Consider the following 16,769-nt stretch of genomic DNA (forward strand, 5'->3'; position numbering starts at 1 on the left):
CATCCGCCCCTCGCCGTGGGCCCTCACTGTCCACGCTGCGCCTGGCGTGCCTGCCTGGCCCCCGCTCTCCTTAGCAGTTGAATTCTTTCTGTTGCGTCTTCAACCCCCCAGTTAATCACCATGTCTTCTACGAAGCCTTCCCAATTTCCCAGGCAGAATTTAATGCTTCTGCTCCTTTTTTTTTTTTTTTTTTTTTTAAGGAAACCAAGTCTTAGCATACGTGCCCGTTCCTTCTGGACCCGCTTTCTCTTTTCAAAACCTCTGCAGCCTCCCTCTGCCCCTGCGCCCACGCGATGACAGCATTTCCACCGTGAACGACAGCGACTGGAGCACACAGCGCCCTCCCAGCGGCCTGGGCTCCCCCAGCGGACCAGGCTCGGGGACAGCACGGGGATCCTGCACCCTCAGACCCACACAGGGCCCGGCCGGGGAAGGCGTCCCTATTTGGGGAGGAAGAAAGGACTGACTGAGAGGCCACGTGAAGTCTGTCTGATTACCCAGCTCCCACCTGAGCCACCACCTGAACTGAAATATCGGCTCGAGAGAGACACACACAGGTCCTCGTGGGACCGTCTGTCTGTTCACTGCCGTGTCCAGAGGGGCACAGGGAGGTCTGGAGAATGAATGGGCTGACACGGTGCCCATCACGTTGGGTTGCTTCTCGGGGAGACGAGGTCACACAGGAGACACACTTCCTGGAGTGCCTGGCACAAAGCAGATGTGCGGTAAACATCTGGGGCTGCTGTACTGCGACCCCTGGGCTCCCAGACTCCGCTGCAGCCCTGGCTTCCCAGGCACAGTCTACACCGCAGCCGGCTGGGCTCCGGCTCCCGGGAGAGGCAGGGCCAGGCCGCAGCATGAAGCTCTGCCCTCCCGGCTCCCAGGCAGACGCCTCCATCTCTGGTTGCCGGTTTGCCTTTAATAAGCTTGGGAATTTCCAGAAGGGTCTATCATGGCTCCTTGGGGCCTCATGCCTGGCTGGCAGCAAGCCTGGGGACACCAGGATCCAGAGGAGATTGCTAGAGAATAGGGAGTGGAGATCTTGTCTCCTGGGCCTCAGGCACCATCTTCCATGTTCTTCCCCACCCAACTGCGGGGATTTGACCCAAAAAACCAGGGCGGGAGGCAAAGGTGGAGGCAAGAGGGTTCGGGAAGGAGGCGATGCGCAGGCCTGAGGCGCTTCCTGGTGACTCCACATCTGCCCGGGGACTGCGCCCAGCGAGGGAAGTTAAATATAGTCTCAGCATGCCGCAGGGCTCCGTCGGCGCCCAGAGTGCCACCTGGTGGCCGCTCCCGCTCCTCTGAGGACTAAAACCTCGGGGAGGACGCAGCAAGATGGCCGGCCGGCCTGCCTGCCGGGAAGCCTGGGTGTGGAGGGGGAGAGCGAGCGCATGGGGTTTTCCCATCACCGCTGGCCGAGGCCCCACTCCTGCTGGTTGCTAAATCTCCACCCAAATGGCTGCCCCAGCAAACTCAGGCAGGGCCTGGCGTGTGGCCTGCGGAAACCACGGCTCCGGCCGGCGCACTCACCGTGTCGGCCAGGCTGCAGAACTCCTCCAGCCGCAGGAGCATCCCCTCGATGGTCTCCTCCACCTCCTTCGCCTGGAACGCAATATCCCGGAGGTTAGCAAATGGTTTCCAGGGAGACACGTGCCCTTCATTTTTAAGAAGAGCAAACTACATGTTAGTCATCTGCCCACTTCCCTCTAGACCAGTAGTTCTCCACCTGGGCTGCACATTAGAATCACCTGGGAATCTTGTTAAAATCCTGGTTCCTGGGCCTCATCCTCCGGAAATTCTGTTTCTTTGTTACTAATGTTGTGGCCCCACCCCATAACAAAGAAACAGAATTTCTGGAGGATGAGGCCCAGAAATCAGGATTTTAAAAAGATTCCCAGGTGATTCTAATGTGCAGCCAAGGTTGAGAACCTCTGCTCTAGACCTACTTTTCCTTTGCAAAACCTCTCCTAGCCTCATTTGAAACAGGGATAATCTGGTCGCATTTCTGATGCTTGAGGACTGGGCAAAGCCACTGTGGGCCATCCACTCTATGCAGCTTTCTTTTTTTTTTTCTTTTTTTTAAATATATTTTATTGATTTTTTACAGAGAGGAAAGAGAGGGATAGAGAGTTAGAAACATCGATGAGAGAGGAACATTGATCAGCTGCCTCCCGCACACTCCCCACTGGGGATGTGCCCGCAACCAAGGTACATGCCCTTGACCGGAATCGAACCTGGGACCCTTGAGTCCACAGGCTGACGCTCTATCCACTGAGCCAAACCGGCCAGGGCTCTATGCAGCCTTCAAAAGACATGAAATAAATACCAACAGGAAGTAACAAAGGTACCCTTAAGATCCCCGTTGTTCAGGCGAGGAAACTGAGGCCCAGAGAGGTGAGGACACCTGCTCAAGGACACACAGCTAGCCAGTGGCAGGGCCGGGATTCTCAGGTAGGTTTGAGCCCACAGCCTCAAAGCTGGCTCTAATAAACCCCGAGACATGCCTGCAGAGAGGAAGCGTGAGCCGCAGGAGATGAAGACTATAAGCCGAGTCTGTGACGACACCACGACGTGTGTGTGAACAGACACAGGCCCGCAGTGATATCTACCAACTGCGAATAGCCGGGGACGGACTCTCACTACAATGTTATTCACTGTCTGCAATTCAGCTTTAACTGGGCGCCCTATTGTTTCTTTGGAAACCCTGTCATCAGCCCAGGAGAGCAGGGATTGGGGAGAGTGAAGAGGGAGACTGGAAAGAAGGTTTTACTAATTTGAAGGGTCCCAGCTCCAGGTACCAGGGCCAGGCAGTGACGTGACCGTGACCGGGTGACAGGCCCCTGGGCCCCGGGCTGATCTCGAAGGTGCCAGACCCCTTTCATTTTCCAAGAGAGGCCAGAGTTCTCACTTCATGAGAAATGTCCCAATTTTTAAATAGTGGCACACATTCAAAAAAGATACATTTTTTTCTAACGCTCCACGGGCCAAGCTCAACAGGAATGTGAATGGGTCGGCCAGGTTATAAGCCCTGCTTTCATCACTTGTGCAGAAATTAGTTTGACCCTTTTCCCCTCAGGTATGTGCAACTCTCAAGGCTTATAAAATATGTGAGGTTTTTGTGTGTATTTTTTTTTTAAATTTCCAGGCATCTAGGAAGACACTTCTAGACCCTGAACCTCTTTCTCTGGCTCACCAGGCCAATCACGCTGCTCAGGGAGGCGACAGCAGACATCTCTGGGCAGGCCTGGGACCGCCCCCCACACCCGGAGGCTCCTCACCACCCACGTGCCCCGGGAACTGCTTAGGGCCAGAGCCGGCTGCTTGCAGCGCCGCCACCACCACAAAGTAAACGACTGCAAAAAGCCCTCCTTCCGGCTGGAGTATAAATAGTGCCCCGCTGCAATTTTAAACTCTGGAGCCTTCATCTCACAGCTGGGACTATTTCTGTGCCTGCACGGGGAGGCTGTCAGGGAGGGCGACCTCATGGAGGGAGGCTGGGAGACACACAGGACGTTCTCCCCGGAAGTGAAATTCAAGGTAAAATGCCTTGAAGGTGCTAAGGGAGAAAGAAGGTTGGCTGTTCCTCCTGATGCAGAGAAGAGGAAGAGGTGGGAGCGGGCACAGAGGGGCACAGGGGGGTGCTGAGACCCCCCACGGAGCCCGGGTGTAGACAACGCAGACCCGCCCCAGCTGGACCACTGCCTCCTTCCCAATGAGCCTGAAGCCCTGCTCAGAGGAAGCGCATCTCAACCTGTGCCGGTAGGTGCAGAAGGAAGTTAGTCGGTCCTGGGTTCAAATCCCATCTTCTCTTTTGCCAGCCGTGCGACCTTGATCCAAGGGTTTGACTTCTGCGTTTTGGTTGGCTCCCCTGTGCCAGGAGCCTCGGCTGGGCAGGGCTGGTAGGAGGCTCACCTGACAATAAAGGTGGCTGAATTTAACACAGAGCCCGCACACAGTAGGTGTGTAAGTGGCTGCTTTCTGTCTCTCTCTCACGGGATTGCAAAAGCAAGGGCTAATCACCATAAGTGGATCATCTCATTTGAGCCTCAGGAGAACTCGATACAGCAGGTGCTGGAATTCCCCCCTCTTCTGGACTGAGAAACAAAGGACCAGAAAGCTTAAGTCACTTGCTCACGGTCACACAGCTCGTAAGTGCGGAAGCCAGATTTGACCCCCGAGCACTGACTCCAGGGCTGACGTCTAGCCACCAGGATGCTCCTGGGGGAGAGGGCAATGGGTCCCCTTATTGCTACCTGTCAGCTATCGTCTCCCGCCCGCCTCCTGGCACTTAGGGCGGTGCTGGCCCCAAAGCAGGAGGCAGCCCAGGAAGCGTTTGCTGACTGTCCAGTGGGCTATGGGAGGAACAAGCCCCAAGACGTTCCCAACCCACAGGAAGGAGCTCAGAATTAGCACCCCACCGGCCCACCAATCATTCACGGGACCATTTTCTCTCCAGATAATCCCCGAGTGGCCTCGGAAACCAGAGTCCTGCAGGCTGCGCCCACACGCCGTCCTCGGCAGCTCCCCGTGCCCTCGCCGTCCTCGGCGGCTCCCCGGGCACACACTGTCCTGCTCCGAGGGGAAGGGCGCAAATGGCTCACTTTAAGCAACAGTCAGGGCACGGCCAGTGGACACTTATTTTAACGTGTGTGAAGCATAGCATTTGCTTTCTTCTTCCACACCCCCCTCCTCCCAAAGTGCCAATCGAAACTTCCCAGCTGGGTTGGCAAGAAAACACACACACACACACACACACACACACACACACACACACACGAAAAGGGGCTGGCTCCTGCCTACCAAGTGACTGGCATAAAAAAAAAACAACACACACACACACACAAGAAGACCCTCCACCTATGGTCTTCTCTAACTCAACAAATGGAAACGCCACTGTCCAGTTGCTCAGATAACTGGGGGCATCCTTGACTCATCTTCCTTTCTCTCCCCTCATCCCATCCAATCTATACACAAATCCTCTCGGTTCTTCCTTAAAAAAATGTATCCCAAATCCGACCGCTTCTCCCCATCTCCCTCGCCACCACCCTGGCACAAGGTACTGTCCTCTCTTGCTGGGACTAGTGCAGTAGTCTGCTCACTGTCCCCTGCTTCCTCTCTTGCTCCCCTCCAATCTACTCCCCTGAAAGATCCTGTTAAACCCAAAGTCTCCTCAGCTCGGAATCTTCCACCTGCCCTTTCGCAGTAGCCACAACCCCAAAATGGAAAACAGTAGGTGTTGGCGAGCATGTGGAGCACTTGGGACCCTGCTCAGACCCTGCTGGCGGGACCGTGAATTTGTGCAGCAGCTTTGGAAACCAGCCTGGCAGTTCCTCAAAAGGCTAAACACAGAGGTGCCCTCTGATCCAGCAATACATCCCAGAGGATAGCCAAGCACCCCCAAAACATAGGCTGTTACAAAAACATGGACACTGTTCTTGACAGCCAAAAAGTGGAAATAACTCCCGTCCATCAACTGATGAACGGACAAAGAAAACGTGTTCCGTCCACACGGTGGAATAGTATTCAGCCGCAGAAAGGAGCGAAGTCCTGCTACACGCCACAACATGGACGAGCCTGGAAAGCACGCCGCGTGAAGGCAGCCAGACACAAAAGCCACGGGTACATGATTCCTTTGATGTGAATGGCCAAAGGGGCAAATCCACAGACAGGAAGTATATTGCTGGTTGTCTCCCCCAAGGGATGCGAGGAAGGGGAAACAGGGAATGGTTATGGGGTTTCCTTTGGGTGATGGAAACGTTCTGGAATTAGGTGATGTTTGTACAACATAGTGAATATACCAAAGAACACTGAGTTACATACTTTAAATGGTCAGATTTATGTTGTATGAATTTTATCTTAATTAAAAAGAAATCCTCTCCTCTTTTCCACCTCACTCAGTAATGTCAAATAGAACTCCCTTTCCCTGTACCATCTGTAACCCCCCTCCTCTCCAACCTCATCACCTGCTGCTCACTCCCCCCCACCAACCACATTACCATGTCCTCACCCCAGGACCTTTGCACCTGATGTTCCCTTCACTGGTGAAGCTCATCCCATGCTTCCTTTGCTCAAATGTCTCTCTTCGATGAGGACTCCCCTGACCTTGCAACTCGCCTACCATTCCCTGTCCTGCCCCAGTTTATGTCTCTTTACTTTTACCACCAAACTATATATTTCACTTGTTTCCTTTCATTTTCCTCCATTGGAATAAAAGCTCCTGGAGGGCAGGGGTGTTAGTCTATTTGATTCCCCTTTGTATTCCCAGGGCCTAGAACAGTGATGGCGAACCTATGACACGTATGTCAGAGGTGACATGTGAACTCATTTTTTTTGGTTGATTTTTCTTTGTTAAATGGCATTTAAATATATAAAATAAATATAAAAAATATACATCTTTGTTTTACTATGGTTGCAAATATCAAAAAATTTCTATATGTGACACAGCATCAGAGTTAAGTTAGGGTTTTTCAAAATGCTGACACGCCGAGCTCAAAAGGTTCGCCATCACTGGCCTAGAACAACTCCTGGCACATAGTAGGTGCTTGTGCTTCCAAAGCTGGTCCTCCCCCTCCCTCCATCCCACATACTTTTGTGCACTATGACTCTGCCCATGAAGCGGTGGGATCCATTCCTCCCACCCCTGAATCTGGCCGGGCCTATGACTTGCTTTGACCGATAGAAGGTGCTAGAAGCAGTGCTCTGTGACTGCGGAGTCTAGGCCCCAAGAGACTGCAGCATCTGAGTCACTCTCTTTGAAGACAACAGCCATGTGAAGAGGCCAGACAACTCTGTGGGGAGGCCACGTGGACGGGGGCCGAGATGCCCGACGCATGAGTGAGGCCGTGCTGACCTTCCGAGGTGGCCAGGCCTCCAGCCAGAGGAAGCCCCGCAGGTAGGCTCAGCCGACACCATGGGAGCAGAACCACTCGAATGAGCCCGTCAGCCTGCAAACCATGCACCATAAATGTTCGTTGCTTTCAGCTACTTAAGTTTGGGGTAGTTTGCTACCTGACAATCGATCACTAATGCAGTGCTCAATGGATATTCGCTGCAGGAAAGGAAGGAAGGAGGGAGGAAGGACAGGAGTGAGCCAGGAAAGGAGGAAGAAGAAACGCACTCCCCTGGAGGAGCCCGCCTGAGAGCAGCAGCCTGGACTGCTGTGTGGTCCCAACCACACCTCTGACCAGCTCTGTGCCTCAGTTTCCCCATTTGAACACTGGAGGAGAACAATCCTCAGACTCTCTCTGTCTTGAGATGAAAGCTGAGGCGGGTCAAGTAATTTTTCTGGGCCCCTCTCGGTGAGATGCTATATCCATATCAGAGATGATCGTAATCTGGACCCTAGCAGGGTGTCCGAACTCAGAGGGACGCTGAAGCCAGGCAGGAGATGAGCACCGGGGAGGGGGCCCTGCTGCCGCAGCGTGTCCAGCACACGGCTTGCTTTCCGTTTCCTGCTTCTGACGGAGACCTCTGACTCTCTCTAGGAAACACAGCCGCACAAGCAGGCCGCTGACGCTCTGGCAGGGAGACACCAGGGAGGGGTGGGGACTGTGGCAAACAGGAGACCCGGGCCCCATCGACAGAGGGTGGCTGCTACTTGGCCGCAGCGGACCGTCCCAGGTAGGAATGTGCCAAACCTGCTTTGTTCAAGACAAATGATGGCCCAGACGTTTATGCAAACTCTCCCAATTCAAAAATGTTCAAAACTAACCTAAACATTTTAACATCACTATGACGGCCAAACAAACCTGTCCTCGGGCTGAATGGGGTCTTCAAACCTCTGGCCTATCAGTGTCTCTAAAACACAAACGTACATGAAATGTCCAGAAAAGATGAATTTATAGAGAGAAAGTTGATTAGTGGGGGTTGGGGGGGGGTGAACTAAGGGGAAGAGGGTTTCTCTTGGGGGTAATGAAAATGTTCTAGAAGTGACTGTGGTTGATGGTTGTGCAACTCTGTGAATATATAAAAAGCCATTAAATTGTACACTCCCACAGGTGAACTGTGTGTATAGAATTATATCACAGTAACACTGTAAACACACACACACACACACACACACACACACACACACACACACCTCCTCCTAGAAACGACGCAGTCCATTCAGCCCAGGCCAGGCACAGGGCACGGAACTGAAGTCCTGCACCTGCTACTGCAACTGTTTTGCAGAGGCCAGAGGCCAGTCATTTGGATTTTTATTTGAAACTCGTGCTTTCCCCTTCTCCCGGGTGCGCTCAGAGCTGGCTCGGCTGCAGGCAGCTGGCCACCAGGCAGAAGCCTCACCACGCGACCAGCCGAGCTGATGGGCACTGGGGTCATTTCCAACAAGTGGGATCTGGTCTGTTCTAAAGCGTCTCGGCTGATGGGTGCTGAGGGTCAGCCAGATGTGGCACCTTTGGCCCCAGCTCCAGGCTGACTCCCTCGCAGCACGGCCACCCTAGGACAAGAGGGGTTTCGGGGCGAGATGGCTCCTTCCACAGCAGGAGAAAGAGGGGAACTCCCCCCTGACAGAGGCTGCCCCTCTCCACGCACCCACAGGGCCCTGGCTCCTCACACTCCTGCAGGTTCCTACTCGGGGGTGTGGCCAGCGGAGTCCATGTCCACCTGACTGGCACAGAAGCGGCCTCCCCGCTGCCACCCTGCTCCTCCAGCACCCCCAGACTGCAGTCCATAAGCTGCTCGCGGCTCTCCCTGCTCCGGGCGTCTATCCATGACCCCAGAATCGGATCCGGTCTCCACCCCCTGGCCCCAGGCCTGGTATGGCCCTGCCCACGCTCCCCCTGGATCACCGAGTCCCCCCACCGGGCAGCTCCTCCTCTCTCTGGACCTGTGCCCTGTCGCACCTTCCAGTCCTCCCTGCGTCTCCATCCCAGCCCTCAGCTGTCTCCTGGTGTTCAGTTACTCTGATCGTTACTAGTCTGCTCATCTGACTGCTGGGCCAGCCCTGAGGGCAGGCACCGCACCTGTCTCCCGGGCCTCTCCCAGGTGCCCAGCGCAGTGCCCAGCACACAGCAGGTCTGCCATAAAGACCCGAGGAACAAATGCATACAGAGCTACAGCTTGAGGCAGAGCAGACTGTGCCCGGCTCCACCCACAGCCTTCCAGTCTGACCGTGTGAAGACTGGTGCCCAAAGGGACCCGCGAGGCATAAGGACAGGACGCCTGGGGGAGGGGCTTCCCACGGGCACACGGTGTTTGCAGGTTGGACTCAATAAAACATTCTTTGCTTCCACACAGAAACAGCCTCGTCTACGTTTTTCTTAAAACTCAAGGGCATCTTTGGCTAATTTATGTTTTCCGACTTTAGTCCAGACACGTGGTTTGGAGAAATAGTTCCCTCTCCTCTTATCACGACTACAGAAAAATACAAGTTCAAGCACCGGGGCAAATGGTAACTGATACCAGCTTCAGCACGGGGAGACAATAGGGAAAAGTGGGGACTGTGGCAAACAGGGGGCCGCAACTGGGAAACATGGACCTAGGATTACCAGACTCTTCATTATTTTTAAATAAACAAGAAACTCGGGTTTCCTTAAGATAGCAATTCTCCATTTAAAAAGCCCTCTCTGGTTTGAAGCAACCACATCAATCCCTGATCTAATCCATGTGTGGTTAAAGGACCCAGGTGCTTTCTCCGCCATCATCCTCTGCTCATTCCGCAAAGATCCTGCGAGTGAGAAAGGGCTGGCTTCATCTCCTTCCATCTAAGCCAGCGGTTCTCAACCTGTGGGTCGCGACCCCTTTGGGGTCAAACGATCCTTTCACAGGGGTCGCCTAAGACCATCCTGCATATCAGATATTTACATTACGATTCATAACAGTAGCAACATTACAGTTATGAAGTAGCAACGAAAATAATTTTATGGTTGGGTCACAACATGAGGAACTGTATTTAAAGGGCCAGAAGGTTGAGAACCACTGATCTAGGCCATCAACCCATCTGTGGGCCGCAGAAGCCCAATGGAATTCTGAAAGACCAGAAATTCATGGGGGTATCGGTGCTCAGCCATGTGGGAGGGCCCTGAGCTCCCCCTTGTAAGTGACAGGCACCCAAGAGCAAACCTCTCCTTCTCTCCCTGCCACCTTGATGCAGCTTCCGGAGAGCCCCCTGAAACTTCCCCCAAAAGAGGAAGCTCAAACCAGAAACAGAGAGACAGTAAAACACACAACAGCTGGTTGGACAGAAACCCCGAAGGGCACTGGAAACAGTAAAACCCTCACCTGCCACCAATCTCAGCACTCGGCCCCGCAGCAGCCCCTGCATCCTGTGAGCCAGTGCCAAGGGCTGGCCCGGCTCCTGCCTCCTCACCAGCCACACCTGCCACTGCCCCCTTCTGCTGCTGCTCTTCCGTCCCGACAACACCTGCTTCACCCACCCAGGGCCTTTGCACCTTCTGGTCCCTCTGCCTGCAATATTTTTCTCCTCCCTCTCAGCCAACTCCTATTCATGCTTCAGGGCTCAGCCTACAATGACACTGCCTCGTGGAAGCCCTCCCTGATCTCACCCAGACAAGCCCAGGGTCCCTCGGCTAGTCACCCACCTAGATCCTGGACCTCTGTTCTTCCTCCCAGCACATTCCTCCGTGGTTACCAGAGGTCTTGGCTTTCTCAGAGAGGCCTTCCCCGCCCCTTGCCTCCCAGGCACACAGATAGATGCCCGCTATCACATCACCCCATGTTACATTCCCACAGCTTTCATCACAATTTACAGCTTTTGTGTGTTCCGTGTTTCCTGTCCTAAGAGAGCAGGGCCCTTGTGTGTTTCACCGCTGCGGTATCCTCAGTGTCTGGCATATGGTAGGGGTTCAAGGTGTTCCATGAAGCAGGTACACTTCACCAAGAACCACAGGACACGCCTAGGACTAGGCTGGGCTGGGCTGAAACTCCCATTGCTCCCTTTAAAAGCCAAAAGTGGGCTCAGGAGAAGGCCAGTGGGGGCGGGGCCTGCTGCCCAGGCCAGTTCCCAAACCAGACCCCCCTTCTCCCACTCAGTTGCCCACCTGCAAACAGCCTGGCTCGGGGACCTGCTGATGAATTAGCTGTAAGTAGAAGCTGCAGATGACTCAACTCGGGTAGTTTCTGCTTCTTTTGGTAAATAAACTTCAGCAAGCAAGCGCTCTAAGCGGGCTCATTGCCGCACAGAGCTAAGGGAGTTGGGCTCTTCATTAAGGCCCTTACGAACGAGTGCGAGCCAACCCGTGTCTCAGTTAGAGACAGCCTGCGTGAGAAAATGAAGTTAGCACACGCAGCTCCTCTTGAAAGCTTTCCCTAATAGAGACTAAACGAAGCAGAGGTTTAGCCACCGGGCACAGGGACATCTCACTGCTGAGAGCAAGGCAGAGAAAGCACAAAAAAGACACTCAGGTTGCTCAAACCAGTAAAAGTCTATAGACAACCTCCATGCCCACCCCTAGGGGCATGGGTCATAAGTTACAGTACCTCCATAGGATGCCCCTTACTCTGCAAGGGCCTCAGTCTTCCCAGCTATAAAATCGGCATAACCGCCTCCTAGCCACTGGGTCGCTGCCAGGATGCAATGCCACAGTCCACGAACGGAGTTCGGCACACAGCTGCATAGTACGTGCCCAGGAAATAGGAATAATTGTCACTGAACGTGGGATACTAGGAAGGCAAAGAATGATGCAGAACTACACTCTCCCCTACCCGCCTCAGATGACTATGCAACACTTAAAATGTGGGCCGGTCACAACTGAGATGTATTGTGAGTTCAAAAACCTGACTTCAAAATGCAAAAATCTCATTCAATTTTTTTTACATTGATGACATGTTGAAATGATATACTGGCTACACCGTTATTTTAAGTAACTGAAACCAATCACGCCTGTTTCCTTTCCCTTTATTATGTGGGTCCAAAACATTTAAAATTACATGGATGGCGCACATTTGTGGCTCAGATTCGATTTCTACTGGACATGCTGTTTTTAAAAATTGGGGTATCAGCCCTAGCCGGTTTCTCAGTGGTTAGAGCATTGGCCCGCGGACTGAAGCGTCGGGCAAGTACCTTGGTTGACAATGCCGGTCAGGGAGTGGGCCGGGGGCAACCAACGGCTGTGTCTCTCTCACATCAATGTTTCTCTCTCTCTCTCTATTTCTCCCCCTCCCTTCCACTCTCTCTCTAAAAATCAATGGAAAAAGTATATCCTTGGGTGAGGATTAACAAAAAAATTTTTTTGAGATATCATTCGCATACCATAAAATTCAGCCTTTTAAAAGTGTACAACCCAGTGGTTTTTGGAAAATTCTTAAAGTTGTGCAACCATCACCACTAATTGCAGAACATTTTCATCACCCTGAAAAGCAGCGCAGTACCTTATATCATTGGCGGTCACTCCCCATTTGTCCACGCTGTTTCAAGTAAAGAAAAGCAAGTTGCAGAGCAGTATCGAGTGGAGATTTAGAAAAAGGAACACATATTACTATGTATATGCAGACCCACATTTGTAAATGCATTTTTAAAAATATATTTTATTGATTTTTTACAGAGAGGAAGGGAGAGGGAGAGTTAGAAACATCAATGAGAGAGAAACATCGATCAGCTGCCTCCTGCACGCCCCCCACTGGGGATGTGCCCACAACCAAGGTACATGCCCTTGACCAGAATCGAACCTGGGACCCTTCAGTCCGCAGGCCGACGCTCTATCCACTTAACCAAACCGGCCAGGGCAGTAAATGCATTTTTAATGTGTGCTATGGTGTACACCAAACTTACTGGTGGTGATCTCAGGGATCTAGGGTCCGGGTGGGAGAGTAAAGGGGGCGGGGGCTCACCCTTTATATACTTCTGTACTGCCTTTGAGATTTAAAGAGGTAAGGAGTAGAACTTCTGAGCCTACCTAAGTAACTCCTGGCGAACTTGGGCAAGTAACTTTTTCACGGCACCGTCAACAGACTGGCTTCCGATGAAGAAGGGTCTAGTTTTAGACCTACTGTTTATTCTGTGCGTTTAAAATAGAAAGTACAGGCAGAGACGAAGTATGTTCCCTCCTAGCAACAGACAGGACCGAGGCCGGAGCGTCCCCGCACAGCCGCAGCCTGCCCGCCTCCTCCCAGCACCTGGCGCACAGCTCCGAGCAGAGCTGCCCCGGGCCTGGCAGGGGTCGTCCTCCCCAGGAAAGGGCAGCAGCTCCCAGCCGCCTGGGTCCGATGTCCCGGCCCGAGCTGGGAGGCCTAAGGGGAAGGGAGCCGAGTGGGTCCCAAGGGGGGGGGGGTCGGCGTAAGGGGAGCGGGGCGGGGAGGGGGAGAGTGGGCGGGATCGGCTGGAAGAGAAAGCGGGCGCAACCTGCCGCGCATCTCTGGGTAGCACCAGGGAGTCACCGCTTTGCAAAAAAAGGGGACCCCTCGCGCCCCTACTCCTGCCCGGAGCCCCTGCGCCGCGTGCGAGAGAGGATGCTGCGGAGAAGCCGAGAGTTCGGGTCGGGGTACCAGCGCGCTGGGGGCCCCGCACCCGTCCACTTCTCCCCCAGGGCGCGCGGGCCCCAGACCCCCCCTGCCCCAACCGAGACCTGCCTCCCGCACCTCCATCCCCCGTCCCCTACCTCGGCCCCGGGCTCGGGGGTCAGGACGAGCGCAAGCTCGCGAGCCCCGCTGCGCATGGGCTCCGGCCGGTCGGCGTCCACAAGCAGCATCGGGAGGCTGGCGGGGTCCCGCTGGCGGAGGCAGCCCGGGAGCCGGTCACCGCGACCCGGCCTCGGAGCCCCGCCCCCGGCCGGCTGCATGCCCCGCGGCCAGCCTGGCGGAGGCAGGTCAGGTGCGCGCAGCGGCCCACGCCTCCCGAAGCGCCGGCCGAGTGGGCAGCGCCACCCAGTGGCGCGCGTTGCTCACTGCGCCCGGCCTCGCAGGGCCGGTAAACAGGAGATTCTCACACTCCGGCGGATTGCCGTCTCCCGGGCTCATCAAACTTCCAAAGTTCGGGCCACACGCAGTCTCGGTTGACACCTGGACGTCGGTTTTGAAGTGCGCCGGGTGACTTCAACAAACATCCGAGGCCTAAAGGGCCCTTTTTCATGGGAATCCGGGGAGCAGTGGTTCCGTCCCCGCAGCGCTTTGGGACGCCGTGGGGAGCTTTCAGAAGCCGGGAAGCCAGGCTGCAGGCCTCACCTTAGATTCAGCCTGAATCCGTGGCGGGTGGGGCTTGGGCACCGGTAGTTTTTAAACCTCCTGGGGTGATCCAGCGTGCATTCCGGATAGGAAACAGCTATCCTAAAAGATCCTTTCATTTAAAGACCAAAGCCCCCACCCCCAGCCCAGCCCCCAAGGCCGGGCCTCCTCCAGCATCTGCTTGGCGCCAGGCGGGGAGTCCTGGAAGTTAGGAATGCGGGTGTGGCGGTCCTCCTCCTCCCCGAGCAGCTTTTAACATAAGCTCCCGGCATAATTCTTCAGCGCACCACATATGACTACCCCCCCCGCCCCATCACTCATAGGAGGCTTGTCTAGACCCTTTAGCAGTGGTTCTCAACCTTCCTACTGCCGCGACCCTTTCATACAGTTCCTCATGTTGTGGTGACCCCCAATTTCATTGTTACAAATTGAACATAATTAAAGAATAGGGATTAATCACAAAAACAATATGTAATTATATGTGTTTTCCGATGGTCTTAGGCGACCCCTGTGAAAGGGTTGTTCGACCCCCAAAGGGGTCGCGACCCACAGGTTGAGAACCGCTGCTTTAGCGGCTGGGGAGGGTGGGGTGCAGCCCCCAAAGCAATGCTAATGAAGAAAGTACTAAGCGAGGTAAAGAGATATGGGGAAGCCTGGAGTTCTAATTTTTCCTATGATGACTTTTCCTTTAAAAGATTAAATTCGTTTTAAAAAATTTTGGCTGGGCTTAGGGTTGGGAATAAATAGACAGGCCACCCCTCCCCCCTCCCATTCAATCTGAATTTATATTTTATCGGATGACCCTGGGTAGGGAGGGGGTGGCAGCACATGCTCGGTCTGCCTTCTGGGTGATTCGTTACTGCACAGGTCCAGCTGCCCACTGCTGATTTCTCCACTTCCCACCCAAACATTCAGGCCTTCAGGCCAGAGTCATTTTCTGGAAAATTCTTGGCAAAGATTTGGGCCTCAGGTGCTTAGAAAAAGGATTTGCTAGGAACTCACTGAACCTGCGCTTAGCCATTCATTACTGTCCTGACCTTCCTGCTCAGAGCCCTTCCACACATTAACCGCGCCCCCCCCCCCCCGCCCCGCCCGAGGGATGGAGGGCAGACCCTCACCCCTTCAGGCTGGCTGGGGCTCTCCCATGGAAAAACCCAGAAGTGGCCTCAGATTAGCTAAATAGGACTGAGCTCAGCAAACTTCCCCTGATGGATGAATCTCAAAAGCATAACAGAGAGAGAGAGAGAGAGAGAGAGAGAGAGAGAGAGAGAGAGAGAGAGAGAGATACAGAAGGCTCGGTAGGGCACTCTGCCATTAACATAAATTTTAAAACATAAAGTTTTAAAAACATGTGAAAGCACGCTATATATTGTTTATGGATACAGACATATGGAGTGAGAGCATAAAGCTGTACCACAGTTAGGAAAGTGGGTGCTTTGGGGCGGGGGTAAATTGGGGAAGGGTATGAGAGGGGGGTTCAATTATAACATTTTCTTTCTCCTGCTGCTATTGGTTATAATGTTTAAATGCCCAAAATTACTAATTAAAAACAAAACAAAACAAAAAGCTGGGATGTTAGCTGAAAGTAGGTACTGCCCAGAGACCCTGTCCCTGGAGAGGGGGTGTCTGGGGAAGTGATCTGCACTCTTCCCAAGCACCCCCGTGATTCCTGGGCGCAGTTGGCTAGCCAACAGTCCTGTTGTTTCTAGTCTTTCCCCCCTAAATGTGTGAGTGCCAGTGTGCCTTAGACACAGTTCGCTAAGAATACTGATGCCCGGAGCCATGTCCCAACTTTCTGCCTCAGCATCTTTGGGGAGCGGGGCGCCTGCGTTCTACATGCTCTGCAGTTGCGGCCATGCACACGGAAGTCTGAGAGTGACCCTTACTTAGGGAGCTCCCTCTTCCTGCGGGCATTGGCTAGGGACCCCCATGGGAGGCCAAAACAATGATTTTAAACAAAGAGAACTGAATTTATAAAAATCTCCCGGCCGCTCAGTGTACTGGGCCCAAGCCCCAGCGCCCTGCCCGGGGCCCCCAGATCTTGGGGAGACCGTGAGGCAGGCTGCAAGCCTGAGGCCCGGAATGCAGCCGGCCTGGGCCGCACCCTGCCCAAACCAGTTTGAACCAGCTGCGGGGATGGAAGCCCTGGCTGTCCCCACGAGCTCCCCCTGGCGCCCAAGCCCAGCTCAGAGCTGCTGCTCAGGCCTCCTCCTCCGTAGTCCTCCCCAGGTACAGGTGGCGGCCTTCACCCCAGCCTGGGGGTGGGGTGCCGGTGACAGCCAGGCCCTCAAGGCCCCCAGGAACCCTAGAGCCCCCAGCTGGGCCCTGCGGTCACACACCCTTCCTCCCCCACTCCATCTGGCTTCACCTCCTGCTGCAAAATGGTTGCCTGTCTGTGTCTTTTCAAGGTCAGTTCTCTGCCTCCGGCCTCAGGCACACAAGGTTCTAGATTAGCAGTGAATCCCTAGCTCAGCTGCACATTGAACTCCTGGGAAACTTCCAGAAAACAATACCCAGACCCCACCCTAGAGACTGGTTTAATTGGTCTGGGGCAGGGCTTTGGTTGGGGGAGGTTTCAAAGCTCCCACAGGGGCTTCTAACCTGCACTGTTCCCGGGCTTGCTTACCTCGTAGGTGCTGGGGACCTGC

At 54.2% G+C, this 16,769-nt stretch overlaps 1 protein-coding gene across 4 annotated transcripts in view; it reads right to left on the bottom strand.

Moving 5' to 3' along the window:
- Positions 1-14,063, bottom strand: part of BCAS4 (breast carcinoma amplified sequence 4) — a 56,212-nt gene extending 42,149 nt beyond the window's left edge. Inside the window, exons 1-2 of one of the 4 annotated variants that reach the window (XM_059705313.1) lie at positions 13,560-14,063; positions 1,531-1,602 (exon numbers count right to left, since the gene is read on the bottom strand). In XM_059705313.1, the coding sequence (XP_059561296.1) occupies positions 1,531-1,602; positions 13,560-13,739 (252 nt within the window). In that variant the 5' untranslated portion in view covers positions 13,740-14,063. The remainder of the gene's footprint in view (positions 1-1,530; positions 1,603-13,559) is intronic. The other 3 variants (XM_059705311.1, XM_059705309.1, XM_059705310.1) reach the window with 3 other exon arrangements.
- Between the last annotated feature and the right edge of the window lie 2,706 nt (positions 14,064-16,769).

This window comes from Myotis daubentonii, chromosome 8, assembly GCF_963259705.1.
Source record: "Myotis daubentonii chromosome 8, mMyoDau2.1, whole genome shotgun sequence".
Taxonomy (NCBI): Eukaryota; Metazoa; Chordata; class Mammalia; order Chiroptera; family Vespertilionidae; genus Myotis; species Myotis daubentonii.